This window comes from Haliotis rufescens, unplaced genomic scaffold (assembly GCF_023055435.1).
Source record: "Haliotis rufescens isolate VD_foot unplaced genomic scaffold, xgHalRufe1.0.p SCAF_12, whole genome shotgun sequence".
Lineage (NCBI taxonomy): Eukaryota > Metazoa > Mollusca > Gastropoda > Lepetellida > Haliotidae > Haliotis > Haliotis rufescens.
In genome coordinates, this window is record NW_025963802.1 from 39,741,095 (window position 1) to 39,761,943 (window position 20,849).

General features: G+C 39.1%; 1 protein-coding gene across 1 annotated transcript; it reads left to right on the forward strand.

Annotated features, from left to right (window-relative positions):
- Nucleotides 1–945: 945 nt before the first annotated feature.
- Nucleotides 946–20,498, forward strand: LOC124150933 (sodium-coupled monocarboxylate transporter 1-like). Its single transcript, XM_046523135.2, has 16 exons — nucleotides 946–1,015; nucleotides 1,757–2,089; nucleotides 6,441–6,509; nucleotides 7,391–7,442; nucleotides 7,734–7,801; nucleotides 8,581–8,661; nucleotides 8,826–8,899; nucleotides 10,466–10,603; nucleotides 10,775–10,910; nucleotides 11,820–11,908; nucleotides 13,545–13,657; nucleotides 14,995–15,065; nucleotides 15,253–15,339; nucleotides 15,918–16,126; nucleotides 17,106–17,212; nucleotides 18,345–20,498. Exons 2-16 carry the CDS (start codon nucleotides 1,763–1,765, stop codon nucleotides 18,506–18,508), a joined length of 1,785 nt encoding a protein of 594 aa, XP_046379091.2. The 5' UTR covers nucleotides 946–1,015; nucleotides 1,757–1,762; the 3' UTR covers nucleotides 18,509–20,498.
- Nucleotides 20,499–20,849: the final 351 nt, after the last annotated feature.

The following is a 20,849-nucleotide window of genomic DNA, read 5'->3' on the forward strand; positions in this document are numbered from 1 at the left end:
AAAGTGAAATGACTAGGGCCGTAAAAATTAATTTACGGTACCAATTTTCGAACTCCCACTTGACAAATATCTCGGAGATAAGTATGCAAACTTTCATTCATGTGACTTGACGAGAAACCCTTACAAAGATAATTTATATATATTGCTGGGTCCAGCAAATGCTCCACCAAATCCTTGTATCAAAGATTAAACATAGTCCTTAATACATGTAAGGAAGGATCTTCTATATATTCATAGAAAGAATTCGAGACAAAGTGGAAGGAAATCCATGTGGATTCTCCATAAAATTTGCTTGAATTTTTGCAATTTCAGAAAAGAACCAAGTTCAATTATGTTAAAACATTTGATTTTCATAAAATTACCCACCAAAGAAATGTGAAAAATGGGCGCCATGGTAACTATTTTTGGATGGGTAAACAAACAATTCCATTACATAATTCGGGAATCCATTTGCCTTCTTATCATAATTCCTCAATAAACTGATATTTATGTTGAAAACGTCATCAAATAATTTGTGTGGTTTTTTTTACATCAACAGGATTAGTATGCCTAGGATCGGGTGGTCAGACTGGCTGACTTGGTTGATGCATGTCATCGTATCCCAATTGCGTGGATCGGAGCTCATGATCACTGAAATGTCTGTTCCAGACTCGATTATTTACAGACCCCCGTCATATAGCTGGAATTTTTCTGAGTGCGGCACGCCCCCTCTAGATCCACGTATAATACTTTAAGATTTTTCTATCCGAAGACTGACTTACCTTTCATTTAACTGTTAAGTATTCACTGTCGACTATGCATGAACATGTGTATGGTCATTCGAAGTCAAGTCACAAACATGTATCCACGATCTGGTCACGGTACGAACTTGCTGGTACAACCGCACTCTTCAGTATATGCGAGATGTATGTAACTGTGTTAGGCCGACTAGTTTAATTACATGCAGTCCGTGATAGCACGACAATAACGACTACCTTCAGCAACTCATGATCATCAACTTGCAGGTTTCAGTGAGGTAGGTACAGTACCTGTACATTGCAGTGTATATATTATTTATTCAACTGTAATGTAGCCGTGGGTCTAGAAGAAAAGATTATAACACTTATCGTAGTATTAACACGTTATTCTACCCAAAATACTATGTGATTAGCAGAATCTCTGCACTTGTGTACAGCAGACTTAATTCAAAATGAACATATCGTTTTTATCAGTGTCCACAAAATCAGTAAATGATGGATTTTTGTGTCTCGGAAGGATTGCCGGGCGGCGTAAGGCATTAAATACTTGCTTTTTTGTGCAAATTGTGTAAATGGCGGGTGCTACCGGTAGGCAAGATCCGGGTTAGAATAGGTCCTCAGCAACCCATACCTTATTGTAAGAGACGACCAACGGGATCGGGTTGTCAAGCTCGCTCACGTGGTTGGGTATGTCATCGTATCCCAATTACGTAGATCGATGCACAAGATTGTCTGGTCCAGATTTGATTATTTACACACCGCCGTCATATGCCTGGAATACTTCTTAGTGTGTCGCTAAATAACAAACAAACAAACAAACAAACAAACAAACATATTTACCGTTTTCGCGAACACTGATTTTCAGTGGTCCATTCAAAGCTGTTATACCCTGTGTTACCCTAAATGGGATCTCTTTCGGCGGATTTCCAGACCAGTTATTCTCTTGCATAGACAATTCATATTTACAAATATTTTTTATTTATACAATATTATTATAATCGTATAAATTTTTGTTTCAGATCAAAATGCAAACTCTAAACACCCCCGATTACATTGTCATGGGAGTGATGCTCGCCTTATCATTCGGTATTGGGGTGTTCTTCGCTGTAAGGAGTAAGAACACAAGAGAAACCTATCTCATGGGGAACCGAGAGATGGGAGTCTTCTCCGTTGCCATCTCCATGTTCGTAACCTTGCAATCGGCAGTGTCCTTACTGGGCTACCCTTCGGAGATATACACGTACGGTACTATGGTCACGTACGTGTTCATTGGCCACAGTCTCTCCTACGTTGCCTGCGTCTATACATGTCTCCCGCTTCTATACCCGTTACGCATTGTCAGTATATATGAGGTGGGTACACTTTATGCTATACGAGATCAAACTAACCAGTAAAACCTATTCCAGGTTGCAATGGGCCCCCTTTAATGTATGCATGTATGTTTTGACTTAAGGGATCGGGGGATACGGGTGGCAAAGTCGTCTAAGGCGCCGCGTTTTGTTGCGTCCCTTGAGCTGGCCAGAAACCTATGATTGTGGGTTCGAATCCCGGTTCGCCCCGATGAAGTTTCAGAGCCATAACCATGCGTGTGGGTTTCATCGAAGTGGTAAACGTCTGAGACCAGCATCACTTCGGGCTTTCCTCCTACAATAAGCTGACACGCCCTGATGTAACTGGAATACTGTTAAAAGCGGCGTTAAACCCAACTCACTCACTCAGTGAATGGATCGGGTGGCCAATCAAGGGCACTTGTTTCTCTGGTTAAGATTCGATTATTTACATACGACCGTTATAGTGATGGAACAGTGCCGAGAGCAACGTTAGACAAGAAACATGAATAAGGTGCAGGGAAGATTCCAATTACCCCTGAATAATTAAGAAATAAACGTAAAGTGGGAGTTCTTTATCCTACAATAAACCATGAGGGGCGCAGGCCCGAGTGGTTTATTCTCCCGGCTGTGATTTATTGTGCGATAAACAAGACCACAAGTCGCGTATTTCTAACATGATATATCAACATTATTTACAGTCCCTTTGGGGATTATAATAAAATGTAAAAGCTTTAAAAATATTTACCCGTATTTTGATCATGGTGACTCCCTCAATAGACGCCCTCGGCAATGTCGGACAAAGTCCATTTTAAGCACAGGTGGGTATTTCCCTTCCGGTCACAATCCTCACGTTAATTACCTGGACCCTTTCTCTCAAGACCGATTGTCATGTCTCTCCCGCTTTTGGATGCGATCGTTCGGCCAACGCGTTTATCTGCATTGCCCAGCTACATCTATGGGGAACACCTCACTAAACACTTCCCTCTTAAAATAACTACGTCCAACACACGACGTCATCAAGTTGCGAGCGCATGTTCTAATTTCCAGAAATGACGTCTTATGTTTAATGTTAAGGTATCAACAGTTTGATGAATCGTTGGCTCTGACCTCAGGTAGGCCGGTGATCTGATACCACTCAATTATGGTTAAATAGCCAATTCCCTTCTACTGATTTACAAACATAAACTAGAAATAAGAGACCATTGACACAGCCTCATCTGTTGAATATTTAGAAAAATGCATAAATATTCAACTTTCCAGTCTTCAACTTTCCCTTCATGTCGAGCAATATTCTGACAGCTCCAGCCTTATGAGTTGCTGCTTTTTCCGATGTATCCTCAGAATACATTGTGTACAATACATAAAGGACTTGTTCATGTTAAACATCAGCCCAACTTTGTCAAAGTCAAAGTCTAAGATATTTATTGCATGTGAGGCATCCAGTCCATATACAAAGAAGTTACATATAAGTAGTTTTACATATTTGGATATATACTGATGTTTAACTATTCCTTTCTGAGAGAAATTGCATTTTTTACATACATAGTCAGTTTTGATATGACAGCATCATCTTTTGAAAAGAGAAGAGAAATTAAAGCAGATACAGGATAATTTGACAGATAGCGTTCTGGTTTAAACTTGTCTCTTAGATCAAAATAATAATGATATACAAAAGTAAAATGAATTTCATTTTCTATGGCCGAATGACATAATGGGCATAACCTCTTCGATTTTTCAGTGGACCTTTTTCTTCCTTCATTTATCATGAGATCTAACAATTCTAGCCTAAACTGAATTCGACGTCGATTGGTTCTTGATGTTAATGTAGATAAGTTATATTTTCTGGTTGAATAAGACTCGTAAAAGTTCTGTACAAGTCATACCTTGAACTGTTTTCTAAAGTGGAATGCCATTCTTGGTAAAACACATTTATAGATTGTTCACGTAATTGTTTCAAAAAGATTGTATTATCACCAACTGTTTAGTTTAACCATACAGACCCGCTTCACGGAAATGGGCCATTAGAAAACAAAAGGTTTCTTATATGTGATGCATATTATAAGCAAGTTTATGGATGCGGCGTTCATGCATTCCAAGATTATTATACCAGTATTTAAGGCATCTAATTTTGGTGCATGAACCAACAGATGAGAATATTTTACATGCTAAAAGATGTAGCTTTTTGAGGCAATCGTATCGTTGAAATACCCATACATCTGATACCATATAACAGTATTGGTTGGACTTGGGCATCAAATAATTTATAAAATATATTCGGTGTACAAGCTCCTACTTTCTGGGAGAGAGGCAATAATCAATAATCAAGGCCTTCTTTGGACGTGATGAAATGTATAATGATTCACAACATTTGCACATTTACCATCGAAAAACCATCTTTCATTCAGTGCCACCTCACCCCCGCCTTGAACACTGCTGGGAAGCAGAATTAAATGCCTTATTTGTTATGGGTTTGAGAAAATGGCATGGGGACATGGACCATAGAGATGAGTGATCGTTTAAGAGATGTAACCAAACTTTTGAAAGAAACTTTAGCTTTGTCTCACATGTGTATCATGATATGCGTACCTGTAAATTAATAAATTTAAAATGATTGTGTTATTCGGCAACAATCATTACAGGGAGTAACGCCCTGTCCCAGACTGGTTTACCTGCCCTAGAGCGCTTGCACTCCTCGCCTGCAGCCGCTAGGAGGCGAAGAGCAGCGTACCAGTTTAGCTCTATCCGACCTATATCCCCATACAGAATTTCGATGCGGTAAAACGTTGACCCATTTCCGTGAAGCGGGTCTGTCTGTTGAGAGGGGGGACAGGCATATCGTTATGCGGGAAACGTTGACCTATGTCCGCGTAGCGAGGTCGGCCTGTCGAGAGATTTGGGAGCAGGCCTGTATCATATCGCTATGAGGGGAACCTTGACCCAGTTTCCGTGTAGCGAGATATTAGCATTTTTTTAACAGTGTGAATAATTGACGTGTCAGTCTACTGGTGTAAACAAATTACCATTAGGGAGGTAACTCTCATGGAGAAGTATGGTTTATGGTTAAAAATAACAAACGCAATTGCAACGTTGTGAGATTAAATTTTGAGAATATCTCCATGTATCAATGTGCTGCCCTACTTCATTATAAAAGAATATTACAACATTGTACTTATTACTTTGAAAAGATTAATTATGAAAAATATTAATAACTTTACCACTGTAGATATTTCAATGTCAACAGTATCATGTATACCACTATGATTGTGTCAACTTGATACCCCATGTTCCTTGAAACAATAACAAATGTTTCAGGAAGTCATTTGTAAAACATATTACTTGTTTCGTTTTCTCCATTTATATTACACAAGTATTCAAACTAAAATGTGCCATTTTTTCACTCCTGATTCTTAAGGTACTACGTGCAAGTTATCTTCTGGGTTACACAGGTGCGCTTAATGACAGTATAGGTACCTGCATCAATACGTAGGAAACTACAAAGTTTCTTTGCGCCGTGTTGATCCTCTGGATCAACGTTATCTTGTCCTATACATGCCCCACTGTTTGTGTCATCTCCAGAGCTACTCAGGCTAACATATTAACATGAAATGAGGGACTACATATTATGGTTTATGGTAAATGCTGAGATAGTACGATCGTGTGTTAAAAGTAAAAGCTTATGTGTTAACAATGAAAGAAATGATGATAACGCTTGTCATGCTGCCTCTTACCACTTTCCTGTCTGTCTTTCCTCGGTGACAGATTGAAGTGAAAGCAACAAACCCTTCCCACAATCATATGTTAAAAACCATGTCTGTTGTACGATCCGACTATATCATAAATGTTTGTTTGTTATAATTCTAACGAAGCAATCAGCAATATTCTACCTATATGACGGCGGTCTGTAAATAATCGAGTCTGGACCAGGCAATCCAGTATTTGACATCATGAGCATCGATCTACGCAATTGGGATACGATGACATACATCAACCAGGTCAGCGAGCCTGATCACCCGATCCCGTTGGTCGCCTGTTAAGACAAGCATAAGCACATTTTAAAACCAGGTATGGGTTGTTGAAGTCATATTCTATCTCAAATCTTTACGGGTCTATATCACATGTGACCCAGAACGTACGATGTGTGCCTTTGAAGTAGATAATCTTACCAACACGTGCTACACGTAAGATTTATTGGCAACAGTAAGCATATCATTGTAGGAGACAAATAACATAACGTTTTCGATGATATTACGACGATTTTGATAGAATAAATAGCCTTTGACAAATAACAAATCTGTTCCGGTGGATAGTCGTTGACGTTTTATGCTTTTGCAATTGTTTGAAATGATCAAACTCCTACATATTCTGTTTAAAGTATCTTGGACGAAGATTCGATTCAGCTGCAGTGCGCATGTTCGGAACATTCCTTGGGATGATTCAAACGGTATGAATCTCAAACAGTGTCTTATGTTTGAAGCAGACTTATCCAAGTCAGAAATTGTACACGCGAATACCAATTCCAGCAATCATCAAAGTTTTTAAATTATTCTATCATGTGAGGGTGTTCGTCCCAATTCCATTGTTGCTGCCCATTGAACTAAGTTGGTTTTTGGAAAGTTCTACTTATTTAAGCTTGATTTTAATATCCATTTTATTAATTTTTCATGCCTTCTGTCACGACAACCTCATAAACCTTCCGTCGGAATTCCCGCCACATTATATTTCGGTGAAAACATAGTGCATATTTGCATTTTTTGTTGGAAAAGTTCAAATAAATATGTAGAGGGGAATGTCCGAGCAACTCTCCATTCCTTAAAAATAATGGAGCAGAGGCCCCGCAGGGGCCGAGGCCAATTATTTTTAAGGAATGGAGAGTTACGAGGATATTCCCCTACTTAAAACTCATCCCTACTTCTACACTTTGACAAAATATTCTGTGGTTGAAAATATTTGAAAAATTCAAATGCTGCTTCAAGATATTGTACAGTTGACAAGCAACTCTCCATTCCTGAAACATAATGGAGCATTCAAACAATAGAATGACGTCACAGATGTGTTTTAACTATAGCTACACGCTGCTACCAAGGCTTACAGACTTTCAGAGTAGAACTGTGTCTGTGGTCTTGTCAGTATCTCTCGGGTGTTGGTTCTTATCCAAACAGGAATGCCCATCACTATCTCCGAAAATCCACCATTCATCCTTCAACTTCAAGCTCACAAATTGGCCCAACTCGTCCCCGCCATTTTGTGTCTAAAATTCGAGGTGATTTGTATACTTTCATCATATTATATTGTGTATTCTAATCCTATAGATCTCTTATCTAGGTTTTATACATGACAGTGGCGTTATTCTCACCAGCTCTGGCTCTCCAAACATGTAAGTACCTAAATAGTCTGCCAAGAAGGCAGTTCGGTTGAAATGGAAGCATATTACAGTTGGTTTTCTATGGTGGCATCAATACCTGAATAAACGTAGTACAGGAGTGATACGGAAATTGGTGATAAAGATAATACTTGAAAACATTAACGACTTGAGTGATACATAGAATACTAAATAACACTTGCAAATCTGGAAACACACCAAACTGTGTATGTCCTTTTCGATTCCAATCTGTTCCTGCTGGTTACCATGGTACGTACTGATGGATCTTCTTTCCTTCTTCTCCAGCTGCAGGCATCCCCCTTTGGATGTCCATTGTGATTGTCGGACTCGTCGGAACAATCTACACATCCATTGTGGGTAATCATTGCACTACTGTGTGAAGACATCGTACATGGCTAGTCGCTTTGTTTAGTTATCATTAACCACAGATAATATAAATGTTTTAAACAATTTCTACAATAAGAAATTATATTTTCAGGTAACGATGCAATAAAACTGCAGATTATCTGTATATTATTTAATAACAACTATCGCGAATTTTGCTATATCTTCACTGGTACCTTCCCATAACTCAACCATTAGTCTCATTGGACATGGTGACAAAACAGGTTCATAAGAAATCATTTGGGAACTAATGGAGGTACCTGTACCATTTTGTGTTTGCTCATAGGACAAGGCTTTTTTCAAGGGAATAATATAAATCCTTTCACATTTCGTGAAACTTTGTATGTACTGATCTGGTACCTTTGATATTCTTGATATAAAAACAAATTATCTTTCTCATTCCCTTGGCAACAAGTTCAGATTAGGGTACTATTTTTCCTCTGGTATGACACCATTTTATTATTTCTCCTTGAAACTTTGCAAATATATTTTGCTGATAAGGATTGGTGCCTAACCTTTATAAAGGAACGGGAAGTATTTGAGGATGCGGGGATATCAATAGATCTGGATTATTGTGTCTTCACATTTATTACTTAAAGTATGCACTACGGAATTGGCATGTGACAGCATAATTTAATTTCATGCGTTTCACCGTAACATTGAACATGTATATATGAAGCAGATTAACTTCCTCTATAACTAATCTATCTGTGGAGCAAGTTTAGTATTCCCTTCCATGTTATTTCAGGGCGGCATAAAGAGCGTCGTGTGGACGGATGTACTGCAATCCGTGTTCATGTTTGGAGGCATGGTGGTAGTCATAGTGCTGGTGAGATAATAGTCGTGTTCATGTCTACATTCTATCACGTAATGTGTTTACTTAACGACGTTTCCTTTCATATGGTTAATACAAATTTGGAGCCAAGTTATAACATTGGTCACATCAGTTTCTGGAATTAATTATTATTACCCGTGTGTCTTTTTTTCTACCAGAGCATGGGCAGGATCGGAACTCTTCAGAAAGTTTGGGAAATCAACCATCAGGAAGGACGTGTACAGTTTGATGAGTGGGTAATTTGTTTGTGTGCAAAGATATAACAATATATAACTAATTGTAAGGGTTTGTTTGGGAGAAAAGAAAGGAAATTGCATCGGCAGTTTTTGCAATTAAACTGTGTGCTGATTGTCAGCTCACAAGCTCATTCACTCAATGAACACTACTTTTAATGAGAAAATGTAAACTTGTAACTAAATGCATGTTAAAATACACTAAATACACTCTTTGCAAAAAACGGCATCCTACGTATAACTTTATAATCGGGTAAGCAGGCACATTTAACTTGAATATTTATTATTAAAAAATATGAAACATTGGTGTACATGGTCACTAGGGCAGGGTTTCGAATGGGTGCATATACTGGTTGACTTTCATTCAGGTCAATATCACTAGAGCTAGGGTTTATTTTTTCATTTTGGCAAGTCAGTTGTTCACCTGAAAAATCCTCCACATGTCTACTCTAAAACGTTTTCGAAGCTTTTCAGAGGCATTGCATGTTTAAACCCTGATCAAACAACTTTTCAGCAAGAATCGCATGCCACTCTTTGATCTCTCATTGAAATCTGTTATCATTGAGGAGGTCCAGCATTTCACATTTTGTTCCATGAGGCTTCCTCTGCTCTCTCAATCTATCTTGACAATGCGTCATACCGTCATACTGTTCACCACGCCTACGACATGCACGGTGTCCTCCATCGGGAAACACTGCACACAAAATAGAAAATACCGTTTGGTTCCTTTGGGCCTTTGGTCAAAACGCCATCGTTTATGTGTTATGTATTATCACCTGAAGTCTCATCGAGAACAGGTCGCGATCCTCCCTTTGGGTGGTCGCATGCGGCCTACACGAACGTGGTCGATCTCCAACTTGTCCTGTTTGTTGTATACGTTGTTTTAAACGTGATATGGCACAGTGATAACTCTCCTTAACTCTCCTACACTTTGCCAAACCGCTTGTCTACCGATTTCTTCATGACACTGATATTCCGGCATTCAACGCTTAAAGCATTGCATGTTTAATTAACATTAATGCAATATTGCATTGGTTTCAGTTTATTATTGTGTCAAGTGATGACCATGCTCTAAAACGTGAACACATCAACGAATAAGCCTTTTGACTTGCGTCATTGTCACGTACGGGTGAATCGAGTTCTGAGTTTTTTCTGAGCCAGGGTCTGCAAGATGGTGTTGCAACCTTACTTAATCAATATTGCACCATGTCACATATAATGTTGCAGTGTGAACAGAAATTAGTGTGTTTTGCTAAAAAAATTAGTTCAATATATTTATCGTGGGAAGGTTTTGGAAAGGTTATTGTCATTATTGCATGTAATTCAAATTCCTTTGCAGTAAGTAATTCAATTAAGAGTGGCATTGCATATATTGAACAATCTAATGTTACATTGTTATCTATTCATAAATGCGCAGTCAGAATAGCTGAGGTGTCTTTTAGAACTTTTCAAAGTCTTAATCTGCTTGTGGATTGGATTGCAGTACAATTTCAGATTACACTCTACATCAGTGCCAGTGAGGAATGATTCTCCCACGAGTTTCATTCAAGTAAATGTCTCTGTAGGCTTAGCCCTGATCCCCGCGTTCGCCACACTGTTTGGGGACTCCTTCTGGGAGGTTTCTTCAACTGGTACATCAACATGTTCAACCAATCAACCATGCAGAGAATGTGCGCTATTCGGTCAATGAAAAGATCCAAAATGTAAGTGAATGTTGACAAGGCTTTTGTACATTTTGGGCGCCCCACATGTTGTTAACTGTTGCTTGTAAAAAGCCCTCCAACTGAACATGCCCATGCTCCTGCCACACATTGTTCTTTGCTTGGCCCTCTTACCTACAGTGCCTATGCTACTGCTCTAAAATCTGTTTTCAGAGCCCTCCTCCTCAACATACCCATGCTTCTGATATACTCTGTTCTGCTGGTGACCACAGGGCTGCAACTGGTCGCCTACTTCTTCACCACCCAGTGTGACCCGTATGAGGCTGGTTACATCACAAACAGGAACCAGGTACACCTTGATCCATCCTATTCTTACTTTGAATGAACGAGCGTCTCCAATGCACGACCCTTTCAACAATATTCCAATTCTATCGCAGTAGGTGACATTTCGAATGCACTTGGTGTAACGTTGTTGTAAATTGAACTCGAGCTACCGGCTTGACCAGACAAGGCTTTAACCACAAGACTATCCAACAGCCCTTTTATTCATCAAATATCAGGGTTCATTTTACGACCGTGTCGGCCGGAAGTCGCCGGGGTAGAATAGGTCTTCAGCAACCCATTATTGCCGTAAAAGGTGACTATGCTTGTCGTAAAAGGCGACTAACGGGATCGGGTGGTCAGGCTCGCTGACTTGGTTGATGCATGTCATCGATCCCCATTGCGTGGATCGTGATCGATCCCCATTGCGTGGATCGATGCTCATGATATTAATCACTGGATTGTCTGGTCCAGACTCGATTATTTACAGACCGCCGTCACATAGCTGGAATATTGCTGAGTACGGCGTTAAACAACAAACCAACCAACAAACGACCGTGTCATTATCGAGTGGAGTATTTCTTTCTGAATTTGTCTTTGTCATGTTTTAGAATGGTATTGTTAAGAGTGGTATTTTTTCCCGTCCAATATTCCAGCTATATATGACGGCGATCAATAAATAATCAGATAATCCAGCAGTGACTGATATTATAGGCATGGATTCACGCAGTTCGTTAACAATGTGACCTGTAATCAACCTAGTCACGTAGACCACTCGATCCATTTACCCACCTCTTACGAGGGGCATATGTTCTTAGGGATCTGTATTCTTACAATCTTTCGCATTGAGACAGATTAGTTGTAATTCCTCGTGGCTTTTTCTCTTGACATGTCATCCAGTAACGGTGTATAATAAATCAACGACGTCAATGTGTAGATGATGCCATACTATGTGTTGGACATCCTCGGCTCCTACCCTACCCTGGCCGGACTCTACATGTCTTCCCTGTTCAGTGGAGCGCTCAGGTAATGTCAGCGTAAGGGAATCTCTTGTTAGTTTGGTAAGTGGATCCTGCTGTTCACAAAACGACAGAAAGTCTGTAATACTGACAAGGGCTGCAGAAACTAATCTCATACTCACGTCTAACAACCCTGTCACCATCTTTTACTTCAAGATTCGCTTGAGAGGAGAAATTGTTTCCATTCATGGAATATAATCTCTAACAAACCAGAACATCCTCACATCTGAATATTCAAACCATACAAAGGTTGTGTACCGCTCTCTATTCTCGCAAGACACGGGTTTTCCCCGCCATCTATCATTCTAAAGGTTGAGAGGTTCATTTTATGGATATATATATTTATTATATAATGGGTAGGTTTCTCGGCAGGATAAAGCCAACGGATAAAAACGATATCCGTTGGGGTCATATGCGGATAGAGATGCAAATATCAAAGGTCAAGTAGGACTACTTTCACTGTTTATAAACATACATGGCGTCGCCCTCGTCATTCGGCGATCGAGTCAGAATTAACCATCGGGAATCTGGATAAACTACAGGGATAACTGCTATCATTATCAAAAGAACAGTCTAATATACTGAAAATCAGTGTCTAACTGTGACGTAGCTAATTTTAAGGCATTTCATAAGTTTGGCAACTTTGGAGATAAAAAATTTCAAAACAATTTTGCGAGGGCACGAGGCCTAGCCAAGCGGGATCAGTAGCCATATCTGCGCTCGTAGACCTCTGCGGCTTGATACCTTCGCCACAAATCAAAATAGTTGGATTTTGCCGAAATATGTTTGAATTGTTACCTTGTTTCGTTTTGTCGCTGTGTGTACATCTGACTACACTTCTTAACGATATGACAGGACAGACCGACTGTCAACAACGTCTGACCGTGGCCGTGACGTCTCATAGACTAGGGTTAGAGTAGCTTCCCTTTGACAAAGGGCAGTTACTTTAGCGGACAGACCGGTGGATTGCCGCGAAAGGCAATTAAAAACAATTGTTGTTTTGCGTATATGTTTGCTTCGCCACTGTATAAGAAACAGATTTCAGTTGGAACTATATTGGCTACTGTCACTGTCCGACTGACACATCACTTACATGTACCCTGTGACGTAATAAATATTAATGCGCGCATTCCAGGAAATCTCGCAATGTTTCGGTAATGTTTGTGAGAGAGGGAAAGCGGTTTTAAAGCACAGAATTAAAGAATGACATTATATGATAAAGAGGTTATCACGCTTGTGTGTTTGGGGATGGTAAATATCCTGTATTAGGAATAAACACTATGTATTTAGCTCGCCAAGGCTCGCTAAATACAATGTTTATTCCTAATGCAGGATACTTACCATCCCAAAACAAACTCGCGTGATAACCTCTATATATTCAAGCATGTTTTTCAAAATTTATTCCCATTTCAAAAATAAAACAGAATTATAAACTCGGGCGATGGGGGATTAAATTACATTTCCATCGCCATTGTCCGATTCCGACTATGCCATTGGCATGTGTTCGTGAAAAGGAGAATGCATCGTGTATAATGTAGACTGATGCATATTTGGGTAGGAAGGGCAAACACATTTCAAAGAATGATTGGAGCAGTGGTTCTATTTCATGTGCAGTTAACTGTTAGACATAAACCTCTCCGTAGTTCTCTGTCCTCTGGGATCAACGCTTTGGCGGCCAACACAGTGGAAGACGTCCTCGTAGTGCCATTACGTGGAGCTTCAGAAAGGACATGCACAATCGTTGCCAAATTGGCAGGTACTATTTAGCTTCAAAAATTTTGTTAAATGCTTTCTTACCAATACGCACGGTTAATATGAAAGAATAATTAGATACTCCAAGTCGACCGTTTGTGTACTTATCATAACACCGATATACACAAGGATTTTTTTACAGTGTTTTGTTTGTTTGTTACGTTGAAGACTAAAACATATATTTTTGGAAACAGATGACCTCCAATTTTTTAAACTTGACCATGATAAGAATTCGATAGTCATGACATTAACTGTTGATGGTAGTGATTCACAAATATATGATTGAATCGGTGTTTCTTTCCTGGTCTTCATCAGCATTTTGGGACAGTCATGCAAAACAGTGCGCTGATGATGAATCCACAACCGGTTTCAAAGTATGCCTCAATGACGACATTTGACTATCGAGGAAAGAGCTAGAGCTGTTAGATGGTTAATTGAGGGGATGAGGAAAGCTGCACACAGATTAAATGTTGGCTCATCTGTGATTTATTATAAGGGCCAGAGCAAGTCTAGACGTCCTTGAACCAGAAGAAGGAAACATCCGCTACCTTGCTGTCACTTGTGACAGAGATTAATGAGTTACTACAAGTCATTTGCGAAGAATGCTGAGAACTGCACCAGAACAAACATAAGCAAACGACCATTCAGAACCAGCTCAAAGAAAGGCCGATTCTGGTTCCATACCGTAGAGCTGCATGAGAAGCTTCACCAAGGCAACAACGTCAATGAACATGTGAACGGTTGTTTCTGTAGCATAATGATGATCGGATCCGGGTGTACAGACCTTGTGGTAAAAGTACGGCAAAGCAATCAATTTGGCAGTGGTGATGTTATGGTGTGGAGTGGATTTTCTTTCAGGCACAGATCATCCCTCTTTGTGATAATTGCAACATGAATACCGAATGAATACAAATATGAAATTCTTGAATCATTCGTTTTCTCTGTTACTGACTTGAGACAGAACAATATCACAAGGATGAAATGGAGTTCATATTCGCCAAACTTGGTGCCAATAAAACAACTCTGGTACCAACTCAGCAGACATGCCAGAGAGAATTCACAGATTGTAATCCGGAAAGGCGGAAGCTTTGGTTTGACATTTTATCATGAAACTCCAACCGCTCACATGAAACAAAATGGCGATCATGCAGCAGTGAAATTGTACTTCTTCTTAATTGCTATGAATTGTATCGATAAAACTATATGTTCCCTAATTGTATTTGAGTAGTAATGTACAGTGTGCTTTGAAGTTGCTGTGTGAGAGATTAAGTGGTTATGCACTAATTATACATCATTACAAAGCCTGTACACCACTGTTCCATCTTATTGTCAATGTTTCAGTTTGTTTTTATGGTGTCCTGACTATAGGACTGGCGTATCTGATTCGATCAGTCCCGGGGCCCGTAACACAGGTTGGTGCAACACAGCAAGAAAAAAACATAATGTGATGTTTAAATATTTACATAAAAAGTGAGCTGTCGTCTTCCTTGGCATCAAATTGGATCACACTTCCTGTTACATTTTGATATTAAGTACATTTCATTTACACCAAATCACTTCAGATTGTTTAAGAATGCAATCCTCACCCCCTTCCTACAGATGATACAGGCTTTTGAGGGTACGACTGGCGGTCCTTTGTTGGGTATGTTCTTCCTGGGTGCTGTTTTCCCAAAGGCAAACAAAGTGGTAAGAGGGTTCTAAATGATTCTCCTTGTTCACAGCTAAAACTGTGACGATGGTTCTCAATAAATATACGAGTAACGTGTGGTAGCTGGTATAGATTCCACATGAAGTCGATTTAGGCATGTAAATATATATTAGTAAATAACCAGTCACCATTATCCACTGAAACGTTATCTAATGGGCATAAAACAGCAGTGAAAATTATATGAATGGATCACTGAAAATCAGCGATGACTTTGTTTGCAAAACAATGAAATGAGTGAATGAGTATGGTTTTACGCAGCTTTGAGCAATATTCCAGCAATATCAGGGCGGGGGACACAGAAATGGGCTTTACACGTTGTACCGTTGTCGGGAGTCGAACCAAGGGTCTTCGGCATGACGAAGGAACGCTTTAACCACGAGGCTTCCCAACCGCCCCGCAAAACAATGGTAAATAATACATCTGACAAACATTGGTAATGTAGTACCAGATTTTGAAATGTTAGAGAGATGGATGTGTCAGTACCTTAATTCGTTTGTGATTTGTAGTGAAAGGAATATTGAATTTTAAGCTAAAATTGTAAGGGTTTCGTTTGTAGGGAGCTCTGTGTGGAGGTATATCAGCTCTAGTGGTCAATGTCTCAATCAGCATTCTACAAAATCTGTATGGGGTCAAGCCGACACCTTTACATTCCGCACCTTTAGATGCATGCACAGGAGAAGCAAATAGCACCATGGCATTCACAACCCCAAAGTTTCTGAATAAAACATTCCCGCAAAATGAAATTCAGAATTCGCTTCATGAAGGGTATGTGTATATTCACCTGTGATTCCAAATTAAAATTGTGTTTTATTTACCAGACATAGTGAAGAGAATGTTGACTCGTCAAAGTTCGATTACGTTTGTCAAACAGGTATTCAATAAGTAAATATACGTGGCAACCCTTTCTATGATCATATGAAATGTCCATTGTACGATTCTGACATCATTAGCATATGTTGATGTTCACAATCAAAGGGTGATAACAGCAGGAGTTTCCGAAAGAGAAAGCGTATCCTGTTCCACCGGTGCCATCCATCACAAACGCATGCAAAGGCAAATCAATTGTCCAACTAAAAAAACACGGGAACATGGTACAAGTTGAAATAGGGAACCGCATCGGACATCATGTTTGTCTCTTATGCGTCAAAATTGGAAATGTTATCCACGTCTACCATACAATGTTCTGAAAGCTTTACTAAGTCCTTAACTGTTGTTACAACTTTTGAACTAGAGCCAATATTGACGCTCTTTGAAATAGAAATAACATGCTCCATTGAACTCCTTTCTAGATGTCACCTACTGTGATATCGATTCATTGTATTTCCGGTTTTCTGACAACAGTTTGAAGCTCCACGTCCGTATAAAGCGAAATCCTTTGAAAAGTCAAAAGTCCATTTAGTCTCTTAACCTTCTTCTGTTTACGGGACATATAATGTTATTTCAGTTCCCCCCCAATATAGCTGCAGACAGGCAGGCATATGAAGAGTTCCAGGGAATGATTACAACGATCCCAGGATGAATAAATTAGGTTCATTACAACAGAATACTCTCTTATTACAAGTCGTTACATCCGATGGTGACATTAGGTCTTAAAGTTTACATGTCATGCAGTATCGTGTGCAGAAATGTAAATCCTAATATTTTAAACTTATAAACCTAGGCCATAATGGGCCCTAGTGTCCATTGTTTTAAAATGTGACTTGGCTAATCGTGCTTCAAGTCACTCTTTGCTGTGGTTCCACAGATTGTCTGCAGTGCCATTCTACCTATATGATGTGTCCTACATGTGGTACGGCTTCATTGGCTTCCTGGTGGCGCTGGTTGTTGGTGTGGTCACAAGTTGGATCACAGGCGAGTCTTACCAGTTTATATACATTTAATGAGTTGTGTTTAATGCCACTGCGTGCCAGCTTATTGTAAGTAGAAACAAATGAAGTGATGCTCTCTTTTGTGTTTAACTCTTTTGAGAAATCCATGAGCATGTATAAGATGCTGACCCACAACGAATCGTAACCAGGTCCAATCGGGTATTCAAACATGCGTTTTTTGGATCTTGTCACAGTTTTTAACTCCGAACAGCCAGTAGTCCAGTCTGACAACTTGTGCATACAGTGAACTCGAACAACAATGTATCGACATATATCTTTTAGCCCACCCGACTCACCTTTTCTCCGAAATGGCTTTATGGATTCAGCTGAAATGAGGTGGCGAAGTTTGTTACTAAGGGGATTAAAATAATTTAAGGCATCAGAATTGTTTTTTTAATGTGGCCTCCGGATAGTCATCTTTGATTATATTAAAATATATTATTTTAATGTTCTCCAAAACATAAACGGCCAAAAGTGTTTGATCAGAAAGCAAATATGGCTGCAGGTATAATGCTACTTAGTGTTCCTAAATTAACGCTGTTGTATGTCGGCACATCCACCTTTGTAAAACTACTGATAATTCGACATGTATTCAATGGTCAAAAGGGCTTCGAGATAACAATGTATCTGTGTCTGTCAATTTTCGTCTATTTTTCTAGATTGTTCAACACATTTGTTCACTGCATTTTTCAATTGGATTTGTTTATGAATCAATAAGAAGCAATGAGAGTTATAAAATAGTATAGAAATCTCACGTGTCTATTCCTACCAAGTACCTTGAAGTTGGTGTGTTTTAAAAAGCACCGGTGGGAATTATTAGGTACGAAAATAGCTCCCAGCTCCCAGCACCAAAACGTAGCGCCGACGTTAGTGCGAATTTGGTTATGAAGATGTGCAGCCTTGGTGATTGAAAGCCATAGTACCCAGGTGTCAAACGTGACTCATTCGATGACCAGACGAGGTCTGGCACAGGTTCTGTTATTCAGAGGCCTTCGTGTTATAGATGGGATGTAACTTCTGCGACTTTAAACAACGTTCACCAACTTGCAACGTAAGTCAGTTGGCCCTTGTTAATACAGATCCCCTTTAATATGACGATCCTTTCTTTACTACAGCGAGCCGATATCCTCAGACACAGGATCCACAACTCCTCTTCCCGTTTGCACGGCGACTGTGGAAACTGTCGGGTTCAAGCGGAATACAGTTGACAGCTCCTGACAATCAGCAGCACGGAGGCAGCATCAAGTCTGGGGTTACAACAAGCAACTGTCATATTTAGGACATCGACATTTTAACGAACGTCATTTAAATGATGCACACCCAACGAGAACATGAACGAGTGGTTCCTTGACGTTTCTGCCTTGCGTCACGTTTACCATTGTTCAGACACGATGTTTCTCTATTCTCTATGATTAATAATTTAGGGCCAACAGCCTTTTGCTGATACCTCTTAAATGGTTCGTGTCAATCTATCGCATGTCACATAAACTCTGAAAATGCAAATTTCATCTTGTTTCTTTGAGTGTTCCCATAACCTCTGACATTTGGGCTCAGACATTTGGGCACAGACAAATGTTGCAATTCAAAAGTTAAACCTTGTGTTGGTAGATTTATTTATATTATAAGCTATGTGTATAACGTATATTACAGTACAGTCACTTTCTCAGACAATAAAACAAAAGGCATTCTTATTGTGTAACCAGGGAGATTCATTTTTAGAAAGTTACCGCTATGCATAATGTTTGTTGAGAAGAGCTTGAGCGTAGTGGTAGCTGATGAATGGTAAGATGGTGGAATGGATAGATGACCAGATCAAAACCTATGTCAAGAGGTCAGTCTTGGTCACAAAACAACTGCAAATGTATTATAATGATCTTCGATTTGAAATTTCGCGAAATATGAACATAATGCCAACAGAGTGGCTTGGCCAAGGCATCATCAACAGCGGACACATGAACAGTAGTCAGCAGTCCCCCTCTCAGATGAGTCAGTTTCTTCCGTCTTCTTTAGTCTGGTGGTGGTAGTGTTCTGGTGTGGGGTGCATTTTTATTCAGGCACAGGTCTCCTCTCTATCAATCAATCATTGGCTACACCAATGCCCTTCGTTACATATACGAAATTCTTCAGGGGATTTCACCGGCTCAAAAGTTGTTTTCTAAGGAAACAATGTCCGTACTCATCCTTGTCGTGTCGTCACTGACTTCTTGAGAACAAAATCAGCGGATGGAATGGTCTGCATATCAGCCTAACATGGGACCGATAACGCAACTCTGGTACCAACTCGGCAGACAAATCAGAGAGAATTCATGGACAGAAGAGGCAGAATTTTCGGTTTGACAATTTGGTAATGTAATGTAAAAGATACAATCTTGCGAAGAGACGTAACAAGCCCTGGTTCGGTCCGCCATGAAACATACAGTCAGCCTAAAACTACTTTTCTAAAGAAGAAAACGATAGAAAACAAGATCAGTTGATACAAATAGGCATATAAACAACTTTTAAACACTAAATAATCAACAGAGAAAAAAGTTACATCCAGAATGAATAAATAAGTAATAGAATTCAAGATATTTTAAAAGATGAAAATTGTTTGACAGAAATGCAAGCTGGATTTCGTAAATTCTATTAACGACCGTTTATTTACATTCCACTGTTTAATCGATTTATTTAAAGCAGGAAGGAAAAAGTCGATTTGCTGTTTTATTGACTTTGACTTCAAAAAAGCACTTGGTAGTGTCTAGGGGAGGGAATTGTGGACTAAAATATTTGAACAGACAGTAGATGGTAAATGTTTACGACTTATGAAATCAATCGTGTTTCTGTACAGCGAACTGACTCTGCACAATTTCCCTCTATTAAAATTATCTTGAAAACTAGCAAATTTAGCAAATTATTATATTCGGACAAAATTGTGTGTTAGATCTTTCACTAAAACCAAAAAGGTTCTATTGAATAAGTAATTTCGCAGAATATTGTAAACTCTCGGAATTAACTTTAAATATACTAAAAACGAAAGGCTTATATTTGGTGAAAATACATATAATCTTAAATGACATGCTATTAGAATATATTGATGAACATAAATATCAGGGCATAATATTTTGTAGAACTAACTAACTAACTAACTAACTAACTAACTAACTAACTAACTAAAATCAAATTTATGCCAGCTGGCTACTAAGGTGATGTTTTGGGTTTTTTAATTTATCTAGAAGTCGAACTTATACTCTTCTGATCCAGTGTAAACCATGTCATGTTGATGCATTGTATGTGACACTTGAGGTTTATTTAACATAAAAAATAATAAAATGTACAGTTTAATGTTTTACAAGGAAAATATTGTATGTTAACATTCGGGTCAAGACTATTATTAAGTAAATCCTCAAAACTATCCTGGATTCTTTACTCTACTTTACTCAGATACTGTACACTGTTGTACAAATATGTTGGGTTTTTTTTAAATTATACAGGATTAAGCTGTGCATGGTTAGCACAATAATATATTTCTTCGTTGTGGCTTAACATCTCTGTCCACCGTATTCTAAATTGAATGGAATGCATATACAGTCAAGTCTTGTGCATCCGACGTGGTTGGTTGTATATGATTATGTCAGATAAAC

Coding starts and splice junctions, on each gene's coding strand:
- LOC124150933 (XM_046523135.2), top strand. CDS start 1,763: ATGCAAACTCTAAACACCCCCGATTACATTGTCATGGGAGTGATGCTC. Junction 10,604..10,774: donor TCAATGAAAAGATCCAAAAT/GTAAGTGAATGT, acceptor ATCTGTTTTCAG/AGCCCTCCTCCTCAACATAC. Junction 10,911..11,819: donor ACATCACAAACAGGAACCAG/GTACACCTTGAT, acceptor GTCAATGTGTAG/ATGATGCCATACTATGTGTT.